General features: G+C 43.2%; 1 protein-coding gene across 3 annotated transcripts in view; it reads right to left on the bottom strand.

Annotated features, from left to right (window-relative positions):
- The window catches only part of EXOC2 (exocyst complex component 2), a 948,514-nt gene that overhangs the window by 352,937 nt on the left and 575,812 nt on the right, over nt 1–19,765 (bottom strand). For all 3 annotated transcript variants that reach the window (XM_078688027.1, XM_078688028.1, XM_078688025.1), the window contains one exon: nt 8,122–8,243. In XM_078688027.1, coding sequence (XP_078544153.1) covers nt 8,122–8,243 — 122 coding nt within the window. The remainder of the gene's footprint in view (nt 1–8,121; nt 8,244–19,765) is intronic.

Here is a 19,765-nt window from a genome sequence, read left to right as displayed (position 1 = left end):
GCAAAGCATAAGGCCTTGAATTCAATTCGCTCCTTGATGGGGAGCCAGTGGAGTTTGGACAAAGCCAATCTCCCTGAGGCTCTTCGAGGGAGCTTGAGCACAAGGCGCGCAGCGGCATTCTGAGCGCGCTGGAGTTGGTGGATGCCCCTCTTGCTCAACCCCAGTAGCAAGGCGTTCCCATAGTCCAGATGGGGGGTAACTAGGGCATGGACAATGGTCTTTCTGGAGTCCAAGGGAAGAAGGTCTAGTACCTTCCGAAGGACCTTCAGTACGCTGAAGCATCTTGCTGTGACTTTGTTTACATAAGGTTTGTATGACAGCTTAGAGTCCAATGTTATGCCCAGGTTGCGTACCGACTCCACAGGACAAGGCGGACTGCCCAGTTCCGCAGGCCACCACATGTGAGACCATGCGGAAGAAGATTTTCCCACCACCAACAGCTCGGTTTTGTCGCCATTGAGGCGAAGGCAATTGTTGTTCATCCAAGCTGCCACGGAAGAGAGGCAGTTGGAGAAATTGGTGGCATCTTCACTGTGGTCGGGCGTAAGTTTGAACATCAATTGGGTATCATCAGCGTAGCTCACAATGCCCACCCCATAAGTCTCTACTATGTGAGCCAGGGGTTCCATATAGATATTGAACAAGGTGGGGCTCAGACTCGAGCCCTGAGGAACCCCATGGCTCACCTTTCTGAGAGAAGACTTAAAGGGGGGACAGTGCATCTGAAAGTTCCTGTTGGCCAGAAAGGACTCCAGCCACGCAAGGGCTGACCCCTTCACTCCCATTCCAGATAGCCGAGACAGCAGCGTTGAGTGCAGCACGGTGTCAAAGGCTGCACTTAGGTCTTAGGTAGAATGAGGAGAAGACAGCACAAAAGCGGAGCTCAAAGTTGCCAGAATGGCAATGCCTGGAGCAGGGCCAGGATCCAACAGCATGGAGTCATCAGAGGCCCTATAGGATTCTTGGGACACAAAGGTGCACCAGAGAGAGCTGTGGGAGAACACTAGAAAAGGAATGCCAGTGCTGCCTGTGTTAATGAAGCAATGTGCACAGGGTCTGTGCTAGGGGCTATGAAAGTGAGGAGCACCACACCTGGCTCACGCTGCAAAACCGGCACTGGCTTAATAACTATCAACTCCAGTGCTGCGACTGATGCAGAGGTCTGGGAGCACAGCCGCTGGCTGGCCAATCAACCTCTGGATCTCAAAAGAAATCCAGTGATCGAAGGGTCTCATCTGATCTGTCTAGGTGACTTCTGCTTGAAGGAAGCCTGCTCGGAGGACTTACTGGGCGAGCCAGAGCATAACTTTACACTGCAGCTGGAAACAGAGCAGCGTCAATCGTGGCGAGGAGAAAGACACCAGATACAGATATTGTAGGGGTCAAAAATAGACGTTGGTTTACACAAGATTTGCAACGTTTTTGGAGGGGACATTGTACCCAAAATTCTGCACTTGTAAAACTTTTTAACTGAAAATTCAGAAGACAACAAATCCGGATCCACATCCCAGGGAGAGGGATTACATCTGGCACCTTGTAGGATTCATGAGGAGAGGAATCTGCAGATAAAGTATCTATCCAAATTTTACTTTATGATTCATGCTGCACAAACCTCAGGTTCACTGTTAAGCACATTCTCGCTGTTTTGGCCCCCACCTTTTGGAACTCCCTCCCTGTTGCCCTTCGCACTGTGCCCTCCTATACCCAGTTCCGGAAGGATCTTAAAACTTTTCTTTTCATTAAAGCCTATTCTGTTTAACTCCCTCCCTCTGCTGACATCCTCTGTTATCGCAATAGCGCCATGAAACCGCTAGGTAGAAGTGCGCTGAATAAATGCTTTTAAATTCAAAAATAAATTCAAATTCTCAACAGTTACTCCGGTCGCTCTCAATGACACACAAACCACAAAAACACAATTGGACTTGCATATTTAGTCATTCAATAGTGAGATTTTTCTCACTTGATTCACGAAATCGCCACCTTTGATCTGCGGTAATGGTAATTGGGGCAGTGCAGGGAAGGAGATCACAAACCACCTCATGGCCCATATGAATAAAGCAGTTAATTTAGCAACAGATAGAAGGTGACTCAGCCATTTACCAGGTCATGGTAAGAAAACGGAGGACCAACTGACTTACTAGAGGAACGTGCAGCTCTGTTTTTAAAGACTTCTTCCTCATATAAAAGAAAATGATATAATGAAACAATACAATGTCCTCTCCAGTAATATTGTATGTTTGCATCCTACTACTATCTTTCCAATGGTGTGAACTGGATGTCGGCTGCACATTCCCAAATGGAATGGTCTTTAGGATCTCATCCCAGCTCAGTCAAGTTTTTGGAGAGCCCGCACAAACGGCAGAAATCGCCAGCAGGGTTAGCTCTAGAGCTAAGTATCAGCTGTCAGGCACTTGGTCACTGAAAGAGAGAGAGAAAGGTGGCCATGGTGCTTATGCTGGTCAGAACTGAAGGATATAGCTGCACAAAGAAGTATAATGTTTTTTCACTCCCGGCTCCCAGTTAGTACTGCCGTTTTAAATGTGTAACAAGGCAAAACACAAAATATAGACTTTCGTTAGCAGAACAGATTCTTCATTACTTCTCTGCCACAATTGATGCCAAATTCACTCAGTGTTGGCAAAAAAGGATGTGAGCAGAGGTCCAAGTAACATTTACAGGCAAATGTGTCTTCTTAAGAGAGTGTAGACAACCTTGGGTCTTGTATACTGAAGCACAGAAGGCAGGGTATCAGCGACCGGCAGAGAGAACTTATTTGGACAGGATCCTAAAACACGACAGTTCATTCGGAAATGGCGGACATTGCACAACATAAATTCCAATATAGTAGAACTTCAATCATCAGCCAACTAAAGTTGACTAACTATTCAGCAAACCCATTTTTGATCACAGGCTTTCCCAACTGATGACAATAAGGCATGAGAACTGAATCTTTTAAAGACTAGCTAAAAATGTAAGTAAAAGGGTCAGCATTCATGAGACTGATGAGGTTGACTTTCCTCTACAATCTGTGCTTCCGGGTGCACCCTGTTCCTTAGATTGTGGAATAACTGGATTAATTTGAATTTGTTTATGTATTTTAATGGACCAACAGTCCTATTAACATATTTATGATCTTTCTAGTGGCAAGGTTTTGGGGAAATTGGGAGCGGCTTATTTCTATTTGCTATGCTTGACACTTAGGAGCCAAAGGCGATTGAGCCAGCCAACAGTCCTCTCTGTGGCACTTGGAAGAGGTGTTGAGTCAAAATCAATAGCAATATGGAACTAAGGCCCATCAATACTTCTAAAATGACAATACATTCTGGCAGAGGTACGCAACTGTTTGGGCCAACAGCTTTTGTACCATACCACTGTTTGCTGCTCTGATGCATGCGTTGTCAAGGATCTGATTATCTGTCTGATATTCTGACCTGTTCCTCTGCCTTTGAGCTCCCCAGAGATTTGTAGCAAAAAGTTGCCAGGTTCAGCCATATACTGAACAGTGCTGCAGAGGAGAACGGTGGGCACCAGCTTAAATGTAGCAACACAAATCGCATGTACGTCGTGAGCCCAAGTGAACCAACAATTCCTACACTAGTTAGCTGATACCAGAGAAAGGTAGGTACGTCTTGTTGCAGTCTTCCCTTTTCTTGGCCTCAGGAACTACTCTTCCCTGACACTCTAAGATCAATCAAATAAACAAGTCCTGAATAATCACATCCCAATCTCTGGTCAGAATATCCACCCTGCCAGTCCAGCCTTCACCTCCAACTATGGGGGCAATTTGTTCCTAGCGTATTCACTCCTGAAAGTGCTACAGCATATAAAAACAAGTTACTTACCTTCTGTATCACTTTTTCTGGTAGATACTCAATCCAACCGCATCTTTAGAATAACCCCAGGTTCAAGCCTGGATCCGGAGGATATTTCAGCATAGCCCCAGAATGCCGATAGACTACGTTGTGTAGCTCAGCGTCGACTCTGTTCCAGACTGGAAGTGACAGCTGCAGCCGCATATAAACATAACCCAAGTGCACGGATTGCAGTTTTTTTCTTGACACTCTCCGCACTCTCGAACGCGGAGCTCAAAAAACAATTAACTCTGTCAGTGTGCGGATCTCTCATTTAGGACCTTTTAAGATTGCAAAAAGGTTATTTCGCAGAACGAGAAGGTGGGACGGTGGTGAGGAATTTGTGATTAGAATATCTACCAAAAAGAGTGTTACCTTGTTTTTCGGATGGATACTTTGAACCAATCTTCCCTCTAATTTGTCCTCTGAGTGCAGCAATAAAGGATTTCTATGCACTGCAGCCAAAGCTGTGTACATTTAAGGCATGTAACAACTGATTATACAAACAAGTGTAGCAGGTTGGCTACCACACTCAGTGGTATTTACCACTCTAAAAAGGGCCAGTGAACAAAGGTTGCTGTCAGCACGAACAGTTGGAGGGAAGATTATTTTCATGCCAATGACTTTAAAAAAAGTAGGACCTTCAAATCATTTTCAGCAGCTGTCATAGGTGGCAGGGTGTCTTACACTGGTACACACGAGATCCTTCTGGAGAGACCACCTGCGACACCAACTGTTAATTTTTTTTTTTTTAAAGAACCTAAAAAACCTAAGGTTTTATGGTTAAGTTTCCCCGTATCCCCGACTCCTAATCTGTATGCCTTAAACTCCAGAAGGAACCAGGCTTCGGCAAGGCACACACCGTCAAACATTTCCAAAAACTGTTATGTGAGACTTAACACATTTTGCCTAAAAGCCTTGAATGGGACGTGCTCCAACATTCTATTATCACCCACAGCGGCACATGCGGATGTCTCGATGGAATCAATCACTTTCTGTTCTGAAATACATCACTACATGTCAATATTGTGAAAAGCTTGGCACAGATGGAAATCAGGATGACAACGAGGCACATTCTGCACAGGAGCTGTAAAAATAAGGCAATTTTTTCGCAATTTCTGGAATATACCAGGTTAAAAGTAGGTGGCTTGATAGGAGTTCTGACCACAACTCAGAGACTGCAGCAGGGAGCAAGCCGCGTGCTCACTGCCATATGCTTAGTGATGCAAGTGCAGCTCACTGCTTGGCCAGCCAATCAAAATGCTCACAAATTGTCATTATGCGATATGGTTTGCTCCTTACAGTGATGAAGACACCTACAGGCTGCTGCAATACAAAATATATACTGTAGAAAACGCTTTCTAAGCTTTACTTATTTCATTCTCCCTGGCCCATGTTATTTCTTATTCTGTATATCCCCTTTGTTTTGGTTATGGTTCATTTACCACACGTCTGTTTTCTATTTTAGTGGTACTGCAGATGAGCACCATAGAGTGACTAGAACCCCAAATATTAATGAATGTGTTTTTCATGTTTCCTAGCATAGTGGACTGATCAGTGGAATCAAGAAGATGGAAAGGATATGGCAACGTAGGTGTCAAACAGCTCCATTCATTAAGTGACTTAAACAGATCTAGTTTTTATTAGCCAACAGCTTCAAGAATGCTGGGACTTGTAGTTTTAATTTGCCAGTCATAACTTCCGACCTACAAACTGCAACATCATTAGCGCTCGTGGCTCTACAAGGAGGAATGGCTGAAAGTCTTTTCTATAACATGGCAGAAGTTGGCAATGTAAATATTTAAATAAACACCTGCTTTTGTGTTTGAGGGAAACATCTTGATGTGCATGTTTTATATAAAATAGTTTTCCGCCAGTCAGATTATTTCCTTTGGTTTTCGATTTTACCATTGGTGCATCAACAATCACTGTAAAAACAGCCAAGAGGAAAACGAATAAAGAGTACAAACTATATAATATAGTTTCCTGATAACTTCCTATTTTGTTTGGCAGGTCCCATTAGTTAAACATAAACAAAACAAAACAACACAAAGTGCACCAGGAATGCTGTAAAGAATCTCTAAAAGTTACTGGTAAATGCCAATAGGTTCCATTGGTTTTTCTAATGCATATTTATTTTGTTAACAGTGTGCAACACGTGTTTCCCCACTGCCATGTACGGGATATTGTAAAGTGCATGTACTTAGTGGCGGTGATTTGAATAAATTGGTAATTTCTAGCTTTCAGTAATATTCTCCATTACTGACATAAACATTGTACAAATGGTGATTACTGGCAGTATAAATGTGTCATTGCGGTTATTCTGATCAGTTTGCCATGAACCTTTAATCCGTCTGTTTCTATGCCTGTCCAATGTGCTTCTTTTAAATAAAGGGCTTAACACAAATGACAAATTGCAGAGCAGGAGGCATTAGAAAGAGCCGCCAGTTCCATCCACGCAAGCCCCCCAGCTGGACCCTGCTACAGCCCTCGCAAACCTGCGAGTGGTCTTGGGAAGAGCTTGCTTCCATCAGAAGTACCTCCTTTGTCCTACTCAGTTCAGAGCCTCTCCGGACAGTGTCGTGCAGGAAAACAACCATTAGCTTCTGGCGAGCTTCCAAAATGACTTTGGGTGCTGGGAGAAAGCAGAGTGCACACAACTTGCAAAGAATATAACTTTCAACCGCAGATTCCTCACTTGAAGAACAGATAACAAAGCAGTACCACTCCAGGTGGTGGGTCTGTCGAATGGCTCAGATCAAAAAGTCCTGCAAGATCAAATGACCGAAGTGCCCTTCCCGTCGGGCCTGGGTTCCAAGGCAGTAATGCCTCGGGAACGCGTGCACACATGCTCACACGGACGCCTGACAAATATCCAGGACAGGCACTCCACATGCTAATGCAGTGGTAGCAGTCTAAGCCCCAGTGGAATAGGTCCTTAATCCTCCTGGAGGCTGCTTCTTAGCGAGCGCATAGCAGATCCTAATGCAGAGGGCTATCCGCCTGGACAAAGTTCTTTTCTGTACAGTCTTGGCTTTCTGTACCCCAGAGAACCTCAAAAAGAGCAGATCAACCCCCACAATGTTCTTTGGTATGACGGTTGTGAAAGGTCAGTGCTATTTTGGAGTCCATACAATGGAGCCTCTTCCACACTTTCGAAGAGGGAGGTGAGGTGGGATAAAGAACGTTGGAAGTGTGATGGACGGTCCAACGTGAACGTGAGTCACAACCTGTGGAATTAAGGCCACTCTAGTCCTCAGCCCCCGCTTGTCCTGAAAGCAGGTGGTGTAGGGAAGCTGGACTGAAAGAGCTTCAAGTTCACTCATGCGACGAGCTGAAGTTATTGCATTGAGAAGACCATCTTCTGATTCAGGATAATTAGAGATTAGCTTTACATCTGCTCAAAGGGGTACACATAAGATAAGTAAAGACAAACTTAAGGTCCCACTTTGATATCACAAAGGGTTTAGGAAGAAACATGTGGGTTAATTCACTAAGAAATGACATCACAACAGGTAATTTGAAGAAGGACAGTTAGTCTGGTAAACGTAAAATTCCAGACAAATAAATTAACAGTGCCCACTGCAAGTCCTTGCTTGGGTAAAGACAAAAAAACAACAATAGATCCACCAGTTTGGCCTGCAATGGGTCTGGATTACGGGTGCCACACCAAAGCACAAACTTGTCCTAGTGTAAACTGTGTTTGTAGAAGGATGTCTACCCGAAAGGAGGAAATCCACTACTTCAAGAGGGGGATCAAATGCTGTCAACTGCCTCCTCTCAATCTCCACGCATGCACATGTAGATTGCGTAGGACGAGGTCCAAGAACCTGCTGCTCTGCTAAAGCGACAGAATCTTCCCAAAGCAACAGCCTGAAAGGAGGGCAGATGCTCATGCATATAATTTCAGAGTATCACATTCCTCTGGCCCAAACCAGATGGCTCTTCACTGGGTCCAGGCATTGGGGAGGCGGGGCTCCAAGTACTGTGCACGGGGGCTCCCTCAAGTTTCGTTATGCCACTGGCCTGGGTGGCATTTGATATGGGCTCCAAACATTTTTATCTTGGGTTCAACATCTGGCTGGACACTGGATTGGGGGGAATAAGACTGTTCCTGCATGCCCCACCACTAATCATGGAATGTATTTCCATTCTTCTTGGGTAAAAAGAATTCAGAAGTCATTTCAATAACAATTTCATCGCAATAATAAATCATAAAGACAGAGAACAGTACATTCAGAAAACTGTAGCATTTGCATAACAATCTTACCTTCAGCAGTGTGTTGTAAAGTAACCCTGATGCAGCGCACTCGAAGATCCAATATAAGATCTTGGATTGTTTGCAACATATCGTTCGGAATTTCAAGGGCAGTTAGAGATTCATTGCAAAGCCTAAGGAATAAAGCATTTAAAAAATAAATTGGGTTGCAACCTCCAGGAATACAAACATAAGAGTATCAATGTGCACTTAATTGTTATCTCCTGTAAATAGATAATAGTTTGCCATTAATTGCTGCACTAGAATAGGCCTCTGAATATACCACCAATTTTCCGAAGGGAATCCTTATGATCCCGACATCGACTGAAGTCAGCCATAGGATGCAGAAACAAAGTAATGTTCGTTTCATCTTCAGCAAAAACAGTACAATTTGTCATCATGATGTAAAACGCAAACTGGCTTGGCGGAACTGGAAACATCGATGGCCTGCCAATACGTCATGATGGCGGCGGGAACTTTCAAAACGGTCATATGCCTGTACTCTAGAATGTTGAACGAAAAGCTACCACCTTTGGATACACTGAAAGCAAAATGGGAACTGGACCTGGGGAAAGACATACTTGAAGGGGCTTGGGCGCAGTTAGTGCGAAGGGCCTGGAAAAGTACGCGAAACGCTTGGTTTCAGCTCGTACACTTCTATATCCTACACAGAGCATACCACACACCACAGACAATTGAGAAGTACTTCAAGGTAGTGGACACAGTGTGCCCTAGATGCACGAGAGCGGGGGCGGACCTGGCACATATGCTGTAGATTTGCCCAGTGTTAGGCCCATACTGGAAGGAGGTGGGGGATACCCTGAATACGGTAACAGACCGACAACTAGAGTTCGATATGGCCATTAGTGTGTTACACTGGTTCCCCCACACGGCTAAGAACAATATCTCGAGTAAGTTTGTGGCCATGGGGCTCATATTGGCGAAAAGAGAGATCACGAGGCACTGGAAGGCATCGGCGGGCCCCAACAGCAACAGGTGGTCGAGTGAGCTCCTGAAGTGGGCCAGCAGTGAGAGCACACTACGGTACCAGCAGGCTCGCAGGCAAAACAATGAGAGAGGGCTAGAAACAGCGACGGCCTGGGAGGCACTAGTGCAGGCGTTGCGGGACTATGGGGCACCGGATGACAGCGCAGAGTAGGCGAACACTTGGAAAAAGACCCTGTAACACGACAGGTGCATCAAGCATGATGACACACAATCACTCCTGTACGCATACACTATGAGAGTACATTACGACCGCATGTGCCAGTGACGAGGTTTGGGGAGGGGGGGGAGGGGGGGACTGTGGGGAGTTAACAGAGAGACTGTTTTTGGAACTTAGATCGAAATGGTACATAGACTGTAAGAGTTGATGTATTTCACAATATGACACCTGGGGACTGAGATAGGAGAAGTATTATAATGCTTAATGTATGCCTTGTGAAAAAACCAATAAACTACGTTTTCAAAAAAAAAAATGATGTAAAACGCAAAACATTTATGTTGCTTCTGGTACTTTTTGGGGTATTTGCTTCAAACAAGCAAGGGTCTAGTTCTTAGAAGAGAACATGTTCAGCAACTCTATTTTATACCCGCTAGACAATAGGTTAAAAATAACAGCCTGATTGCCTCAATTTCACCAGTGACACAATGAATCTACCTGTTGACAGAAATACTTTTACCTGAAGGTGCTTATAAGCCACTGTTAGAATAGCAAATAACTTGATCTCTCTTTCACCCTTCAGATTCCCGGGTAGTTGGGAAAATATTACAGATAAGACCAGCACAAATGAGGAGAAAAGAAAGGAGAAAAGGAGTACAGTCCATTTTTAAGACTGGCCTTAGCTAAGAATGTTTGATTTTACTAAAATATAATTATATAAATATTATACTTAGTCACTCAAAGGGGCTTTCAGCCAGCCCTTTTCCATCTGTTGCCCTGTTTATCTGTCAATCACATGTTATTCTGCCTGCTACAACATACAGCATTGGATAACGTGTTAGCCCATTTCAGCCACTGACTAACTCCACTGTGACTAATGGCTTTCTTCTCTTTCACAAGGAGCACATACTAAAGCAAAATAGTTTCATTCAGGGTTATGTATGTTTTTTGAGGCCCAAAAATGTTTTTTACGTTAAGCAATGTTCTTTTTTTTTTTTTAGATTGATGAAAACAATAAAGTTTTACAAACCAAAAGAAGCACTGGCAAAGCAAAAAGGCTGACAGCCAACACAACATCTATAGGCTTTGCAAATGCCTGTTTACATAGTATTTAAAATTACAGGAAAAGGGGCAGAGACAAAATAGATGAAATGATTTGTCAATAATCTCATATTTGATGAATTAGGAAAAGCCAAGATAGAACTGATACCGTCTCGTTCAAAAGCTAAAATCTCGATCACATCCAGACCACATCCCCTCAAGCTATAAGCAAAATATGCTCTCGCTAAATTGAGTATCCATCCTAAAACTTACATCAGTAAAGCAATGTTAGCACAAAGAATGGGTGGTGCCCCACTCAGTTGCGCCAGGTTTACCCAATAGGAAAATGGATTTGGTGTGACATTTCTTATCTTTGCTCTGACGTGAAAGACAGGGAACTCGTTTCGCAAGGACCTCAAATTAGTTAAGTAAAAAAGACAACCACTATTAGTTTTCAATTGTTTGGATTCTGTCATAATGCATCATAGGTAATGCATTAGGTAAAGCCTTTGAAGGACATTTTAAATACAAAGTTGTGATCAAATTGACAATGGAGTTTTTGGGGACCTGTTTCTCTAGGAAAATGCAACTCCATGTTCTAAAAAGCCAAACAGAGTTGAAACTGAACAGTCAATCAGAAAGAACGTTACCAAAGGTAAATAAGTAATTCTTCTAGTAGAAGGGTGCACCTGCACATACTTACGTAAACTACTCACAAAGAATCCTTCCAGGAAAAAAGATTACAAATATCAGGAATTACTCCAAATGGAACTAGTGAGGAACCCTACTGAAGTGGGAGGACTCTTCTGTCTATGTCCAAGGACAATGCTTTATGAATGTGGTGAAGCCACTAAACATAATTTCTGGACAGGAATAACTCTCAACAACGTGGAGTTGCCACAAACTCTCTCATAGTGTGGGCTTGGAAACACTTAGCTGAAGTCTTACCACCCAAGTCGTACAAGTTTTTGGTTGTCAAAGAAATCCAATAAGAGAGATAGTCTCTCTGTACACACCTTTGGCCTGTCTAACTCTGTGGCAAATGAAAAGATTTTCATCAATATGAAATGAACTACTGAAGTGAATGAAGTTACTGATCGCCCTCCTCGTATCCTCTTAAATCTGGTCTATGCACCCACTACTCCTTTGAAGTGTTACACATCAATCAATATTTCTAATGTGTGAACCCTACATGCCCTCTAACATGTGACATATAACCATATTTCTAACATGTGACATCTTTGCTATGTTTAAGGCCAGACAGAAAGCTAAATATTTCTTCAATTCACATTCAGAAAAGATACCAATGGTGTCTATTCCGGATAGTGAGGAAAGCAAAAAGGTGAACGATGGAATGCTTGAATTAATCTCAACCACTGGTAATTACTCTGAGCTGATTTCCAATCTATAACTTTTTGGGCCCCTTATGCCACCCCGGAGAAGAGACAATCTCATGCAAATCAGGCAAGGTCCTGCTCCTAGCTAAAACTAGAAAGCCAGGTTCCCTCTGCAGGAAAACAAGCGAAACCAGAATCATTTTGTTTATTGGACTTCATAAGTGAAAAGCAGTTTTATTTTTATGGCACAGTGAGCACAGGACCCACGTTTTTACATACCCGTCGAACTTGGAGCATTGAACTGGGGGGAAAACATAAATGGGATGGGAATCTCTTCCACTGCCAACTACACCGAGCTACATTCCAGTACATCTTTGTTGCCCTTTGGCCACTCCTAACAGGAACCACCACCCTGGCAATGGGCACAGGCAAATACGGAGTGAGGGCATCAGTATCAAACTAATGAAAGCAGCTTCTCATGGGATGGCTCCCTAGCAGGTATCAGTGTGAGGTTATCTATTCTAAAGCAGCAATATTAGAGGATATATGCTTTCCTAAACCTATTAGAAAATATGTTCAGGCGTTCACCTTCTGTCAACTTATAAAGTCTTTTGCAGCTACTAGGTCCAATACCACTCCTTTCACAAAGGAAACTTCGAAACTGTTTATCTCAACATTATTGGGCCACTGCCCCCAGTCAGGCAATACAAATATGCTCTGGTTGTGGTCATTTCATGTTCTAGATTCATGTGGGTCATTGGAGACTGGCAGAGCCTTCTAGAAAAGGGACAATGTAAACCATGGCCCATGAGATCGCCACTATGTTTTTCTTAGATGCTGTTCAGCCTTTTAACACTGAATGATCCTCAACTATTAAACTGTTCACAAAGCAGAATGGCACCATACGATTTTGCATTGACTTCAGTTAAGTAAAAAAAAAAAATCCAGATTTTACACCTACTTCGTGGTTGGAATCCATGAGATTATTGAGAAAGTAGGAGGAACCCTTTACATAAGCAGCTCTGGATCTCACTAGAAGAATTTGTTGCTGCTCTTCAAACTATCAGGCTAATTCAAAATCTTCTTTAGAATGCCCAAAGGGCTTTACCAGATTAAGGTTCTTCCTTTTAAACTCCATGGAGGCCCACCCCCATTTCAATATTTTATGGATCACCTGTTACAAATATATAATGATTTAATTTCTTCGTACCTGGATGACATCATAGCCTTCAAGCTAATGAAGAAATATGCTGTGCAAACTCTTAGACCCATCCTCACTGCCATAGGACAGGAAGGCTTCACAGTCAATCCTGCCAAAGTTCCAGTTGCCCAGAAAGTCAGACTTTTAGTAAATGGATAAATGGGTTTATTGATTATCAGAGATTTATCCAATCATCTTGTGGTAGGGCAACACCAATCACAGAGATAGTAAAGAGAAATATCCTATCCAGAGAACAACAGGGTCTGAATACCAGAGGGCGTTATTTGATTTTGTTATAAACCTTATCAAAAGGATCTGGCCTTCCATGCCTGATTTTGGCTAGCCTTTTGTACTCCCGATTGAGAACTGGGGGTGTCCTCTCTCAACAGTTCCTTGATCGGATATATCCCATCTTCTTTGCCAGCAGAGAGCTGTTACCACTTGAGTTATACTATACTATTTTATAAAACGGGTGCTTGGAATTTAAATGGCTTGTTGCCACACTGAGCTATAATTTACTAGATTTGCATTTCACTATTGTTAACATTTCACAAGGACTCCAACATCAAGGCTTTTATCCTTGCAACCTTTTTTAAATTTTCTTGTAATCCATGTGCTTGGTACTTTCATATGGAACATGGATAACCCATCCTGATGTACCCAGTTCTGCAATGGCTTATTGTCAGGGCTTGTTGGTTGAGGCAACTCTCATGCGGGACGGATGAAGCTAGTATGGTTTTGGCCACTGCCATAAATCCGAGTCCCACATCGAGAACAATGGAGAGCAGTCATGATATTTCAGGGATGAGGGGATCAATGTGTGGTCGAAATTTGGCAATCGGCTACCCAGGAACACAGTGAAGTTCATCTTGCCACCATAGAATCAGGGAGATGGTTAGAAGATACTGACTCGCTGAAAGCAAAGGGATCTCTACTTGTGTTGTCTCCCAGGCAGGGAAGGTGGCAGTAATGGATTGGAAAGAAGATTATCCCTACCCTCATAGTGCAGGATACAATTTGAACCAATTCACCAGAATTTTACCTGCAGAAACAATTGCACAACAAGTGGTCTGAATACTTCCTCCATGAATGTCCAAGAGAGGAAGATGAGCTGGATATCATGTTAAAGGTGGGGGGGCTAGATAAAACACACAGCATCTGCTGCGTTGTAGTAACTAGGACAAAGATACCTGGGGTAAAGAGAAACCTTAGTATAAATAGGAGGGAGTTGGGAGAGAAGGGATAGGACAGACAAGAGAAGCGTTCCCTTCCACTTTCTTCATTGATAAGCTCTCGGATATCTAAATGGAACCAGCTTGCAAATGGGAGCCCTGAGAAGGGTATGCATTCTGCTCCTGCTAAATGGAATCTTTGAAAGAGACTCACAGCAGTGACATCATAACTGAGTACAACAAAATGGTTACTTATTTATTTGAGTAGTTTTGTAGGGTAAAGAATTTTCTGGATTCACATGCTGTGCATCTAGTGCATTTATTTTTTTCCTCTGTGAGCAGAATCGACCCTTTAATGTTGTGTCCATTCCATTTAAGACATAAGGAGTACGCTCCTTAAGCCCCTCTATGTGGCAGGCATCTTAAGAATCTTTTTTATTCTGACAACTCCTTCCCTTGTCTGGGCTTCTTATTTCCTTCTATACATTGCTTACACATCTTGTCTTAAGATCTCATTATTTTCAAGGAGATGACAGGAACACATATAAATCTTAAAGCTGCAAAACTACTCTTCCAGGTACGTAACCATTTCGTTTAGGAGTGTGAATATTTCCACATACTGGGCATCGACTCTGTAGCGGTCCTTCTTGGGAAGCTGGGTTGAAATGAATGCGTATTTGTGAACAGAAGCTTTGGCCCACAAGTGCCTCCTTGTTAGTCTGGAGAGCCACGCAATAACGTTTATTAACGGTGTGCATGGAATACAATGTGGTTGCCATACTAATGTACTTTATTGAAACATAACATAAGCTATGAATGCCAGTTTGACTTTTTTTTTCCCTTGTTGAGTATCTCTTGGTTTTATCTCCGTGCTATTCATGGTGCCAAGAAGAAAGTCTAGCTTGTCTGGACTATACATCTTGCGATAGTCCTCTTTGTTACCTATGAACTCATGCTTGCTGGTGCAAATAAGATAAAAACTGTTTTACTTTCTGATTTGGCCTGTTTCTGGCAGATAATACATGACTGCCCTTCTGACATTCAGTATGTAAATTGCTTTTTCCAACTGCCAAAATCACAAGCAAAAGAGCTGACAGCTGTGTAGCTTGGCTGACATGAACATGTGAAATAACCTTTGACAGAAATGGTGAATTTGTCTTCAATATCATTGATCCATGTGTGTCTGCAAATAAGGTTCTTGTTTTGAGTGCTTGCAATTCACTACATTTTCGCAAAGAAGTGCTGGCAATCAGGAAGAGTATCTTGAATGTTAGGCATTTGAGTCCCACCTCATGCATAGGATCTAAAGGTCACCCGTTACCATGAGGTTTAAGGTTTTAGATTGGTGTGGGTGCGGACCTTGGTGGAGCTACTTTTTTGCTCCTTCTATGAATCTATTGATTACTGGAGTGTTTAAGACACTTCTTCCTATAATGTCCCTTGTGTATTAGGTCCCTCTTCTCATGTAGCAGATGTGTGAAGTACCAAACAATAGTAGTGTCTTGTGTACACCTGTCCCTTAGTTCGAATCGGTTGCATTTTGTGGTGTAGCATTTTCGTGTGGCTTCTCTTAGGACTTCCCTAGACCTCTAGGGGAGTCCTAGGTGGCCAAACTCTAGGTCTTCAGAAGTTATGTGGCAAGGCTTCAGATGGCTGGTTCCAGGTCTTATAACTGTCTCCTTTGTATTGTCAATAAGTCTTGATGAGCTAGTAGTCTCATCCTTCTATCCTGTGCCATTTCCATCAGATTGGAGAACCATGTCTGTCTGGGCCATTGAGTTGCGATCAGGATTAATGTGTTGTCTACACCTATCTAACCCTAGTATTATCAGCAGGATTGATGGAAAGGTGTATGCTATTTAAACTGACCAATCTACCGACATGGCATTCGCCAGTCGCCGATGGTGTGGGTACGTGGATGCAAAGCGTTGGCGCTTTACGTTCTCTTGGGTTGGAAAGAGATCATTTACACTTCGGTGATTTGGCTTTATTGCGTGCCATGGTGAACTTTGCCGTCGACATTGTCTGCATTTCGTCTACACACTTAACATCTCAAGTTTGGCAGAGTGATTCCTTAAAGGCCTCTTGCTCCTGGTCCAGGATGCTTTGGAGCACTGTGAAAAATAGTGCTTTACTCTGAGATGGTAGCATGGTCTCCAGAAGGAAACTGGACTCCATAGGTGACCGTAGCCCTCTCAAATAGGGTGTTGTACACAGCAAAGTCCTTGTGAGTGACGGTATGGCGGGGTATGTGTCCACCCTTTTTTTAAGGGAGTCGGACTCTAGGTCTTGCTACCCCTTCTTTGTTGATTCCAGATAATGAAACAAGCCCTGCTCAAATTGACCTCTTTCCAGGTTCCCCTCCTAGTGAAGGATTTCCTCTTCCTCCTCTTGCCAGGGCTCCACTGATGTCAGGGGCTCCAGCTCTGTGTGCTCCTCTTCCCGGTCCCTTTCCTTAAAAGCTTTTGTGGAGGAAGTCATCAAACTCTGTCCTCCTTCTCAAAACGGCTTCCATCTCAGTCTTGAGTCTACGTTTTGTCTTTTTAAAGTTCAGAGCTTTTTGTTCCACATTGAGGTGTCTACCTCCTAAGGCTCTTTTGTCTCTCCCATGCTCCTGATCCCCTTTAGGAGTCGAGCCCGGTTCCAAGGCTTTTACCTCTGTATCTTTCCACTTCGACCCGTGGGATTCTCTGTGTTGATGCCTGCCCTTGATCACTGATGGTTTAGGTGTTGTTGATGGTTTAGGTGTTATGGTAGCATTGATGGTCTTTAAGTCTAAGGAATTCGGGTTAGCATCACTGTGCCCCTGCGGTGTTACCAGTGTCCTTTACAGTCTTCGTCAACGCTTTCTCCCTCTGTTTCAAAGACTTTCTTGGAGTCTGAGCCTTCTTGCACCAACTCAGTTTCTTCAATGTTCTTCTCATCACTCCCCAGCCTGAGATCTCTCAGCAATGTTTTCTAATGTGACTGTGTCATAGTGCAGCATGCCAACCTCTGCTTCTCCATTGTCTTCAGGGTATTGGGCAGGTACTCTGGACGTGAGCCATACCCTTAAGAGCTATGGTACTTTAACATTCTAAGGTTACAAACCTCCTGACTGTCCATGTAGGAGAACTTGTGGTGCACTTCGGGCAGAACCTAAAGAGGTATACTCCATATCAGATGCTCATTCTCCGACCCATATGATCAATGTCCTTACATAAAAAAACAAAACTTCACTTTTCTTTGTTATTAACTCTATTCCCTTGAAGTCAGTCGTCCAATTTGTAGTGCCCTTCAGGTTTTTCATTTTTTTTTATGATGATCCCTTGACAGAACTTCAATCTCAGTTCTCCAACGTTTTCTGTGTACTCTTCTAGGCTTCCAGACCCAACAGCAAAAAAAGAATCTGATAATGACAAGCACGCAAAGGGGCTTCAATGTCGTATGTGTGACATCACAAAGGAATGAAATGACATCAAATGGTCAACCCCACCCAAAGAGAAAGAATCACACCTTTTTTTATCACTGGTTTGTTTTGGCTAACTTGCTTCCTTCCAGAAGTAGCCAGAGATACAAAAGGTGTGAAAAAGGTTTATACATCAGAGGGCAGTTAGGAAAAAACATCCAGTGAGTCCAGCCTCCAAGTATGCCTGTTAACCTCCACAAACGGAGGTCTTTCTAATGCGTGGACTGTGCAAGCCAAAGCCTAAAATTAGTCTTGTTCAAGTATGCAACTATCTCACTTCTCATGAAGGTAACACTTAGGTACTAGAAGTTAGGGCTAGGAAACACAGGAAATATATCTACAAATACAATCCATGCTTTGGTTCTTCATTTCATATACTTTTCTTGACCCTGTTCCAGGCAGGTCCCTCCCCACGCCGCACAGCTCCACCTGTCTGTGCCCGTGTCCCTGCTCCCTGATCCCGCTGCTGCCGCGAGTTCAAGGCCCTCCTCCTTCACAGGCTCCCACCTGCGCCTCCTCCCTGGTGGCCCAGCCGTGAGCCGTAAGTATCTGTCTGCTCGCCACCCTCAGAGGAACCCTCATCTATAGACCCTGCCGGACCCCGGCCACAATTCAGCGACTCCATCGCCGACTTCGTAAGGGACCAACTCATAGGACACCTGTAAGCTTTCTCCATCCAAACAACTAGTGCATATAAAATAATGGTATGGGAGCACAGAAGAAACTTCCAGGTGTACCAAAATAATTTCTGGCATGCTTCAGGAAAAAAAGGTGGTGGAAAAACAATGCAAAACATAACCTGACTAATCTGAAACTTTTAGGAAACATTTGGTACTATAGAGCATTTCACCTTCAATGTAACACCATTCTTAAAAAAAGTTGCAAAAGCTGAAGAAGAGAGCCTGCATTTCTAGCAGAAGTGATGGGCAATAACAGGGCAACAAAACAATACTGGTCCCATAATGTGGAAAATATTAATGATTGACAAAATTTAAGGATACATTCCGCCCAGATGGTGATCACAAAAGAGAGTTAGGTAATAATGGGGGATCAGGAGTCGAAGTAGACTCTTTGGGCATCCCTCTGGAGATGGTACCAACTGTTTCTTCCCAAGGAATTATGGGCCAGATGTAGGAAGCCAAATTGCGATCGCAAACAATTAAATTCGCAGAATTTCAGTGTTTGCGCAATTTGGCTGTGAGCAATGTAGGTGGGCAAATACCAGCACGCAAAATAAGGAATCGCAAAAATTTCGATTCCTTATTTTGCGCAAGCATTTAGAGAATCGCAATTTGCGATTCCCTAAATGCTATGCTGGTAGGCTTCGCAAATTGCGATTTTGCCTTAGGGAATCGCAAAATACCACCAACTTTAACTTGGCGGTATTTTGCGATTTCATTTAAAAAAGGACTTTTGGGCTTTTTACAGAGTGCCATGTGGCACACATACATACCTTTCGGTCATGTACGTGCCCCACATGTGCACACATGCACATTTCAGGGGTGCAACAGAGAGTCCTTTTGGAACCCTTGCAACCTTGAAATTGCGCCCGCAATTTGTGAGTGTCTCTAGGTTACTCGCAAATTGCGGGCAAAAACCCTATTCATTCCTATGGGCCTCTTGGCCCACAGGAAAGAATGGGATGGTATTCGATTTGCGATTCCCAATTAAGGAATATTAAGGAATCGCAAATATTTTTGCGATTCCTACCTACATTCAAATCGCTATTAAGGATTCGCTAAATTGAATTCACCTACATCTGGCACTGTGGACAGATTTAAGGGATCATAGTATTTTTTCTTTGTCTGTTGACCGAGAGTTTAAGGTTCTTGATTCTTGGAATTCTAAGAAGGACAACATGGCCTATAATAAAAATTGAATGGGTGTACTTTTTGGTCTTGCACTAACAAAGGCCTTGGGCAAGTCTAGGCCCCCCGATGCAGCCTCAAATTACCCCATCTCTTGGTACGAAAGGCAGTTGACCTCCTTCCATTGTTATGGGAGTAAAGCTAGAGGGAAAAGTTGTAAATCACCTATTAGTATTTCCTGGGCTGAAAAAAATATAAATAAGGAAATACAGTTCCTAGTTAGGAAGCAATTTAAATTATTTACAGTTCAGAGACAGAGCGAAATTTAGCACCTTAAGCTCAAGAGAATATTAAAAGCAGCAGAACGCCAAGGTTGTTTGGGATCAGACTTGGAGGCCTCAATCACTTGGTATACTTCTCAACCCAGTAGCCTGAGATAGGAACTTAGGAATAATATTTGACTCTAGCTTAACCTTTGATGCTCAGA

Source organism: Lissotriton helveticus, chromosome 4_1 (assembly GCF_964261635.1).
Source record: "Lissotriton helveticus chromosome 4_1, aLisHel1.1, whole genome shotgun sequence".
Lineage (NCBI taxonomy): Eukaryota > Metazoa > Chordata > Amphibia > Caudata > Salamandridae > Lissotriton > Lissotriton helveticus.
The sequence above is the reverse complement of the archived record's forward strand: the minus strand, read 5'-3'. Positions and strand labels throughout refer to the sequence as shown.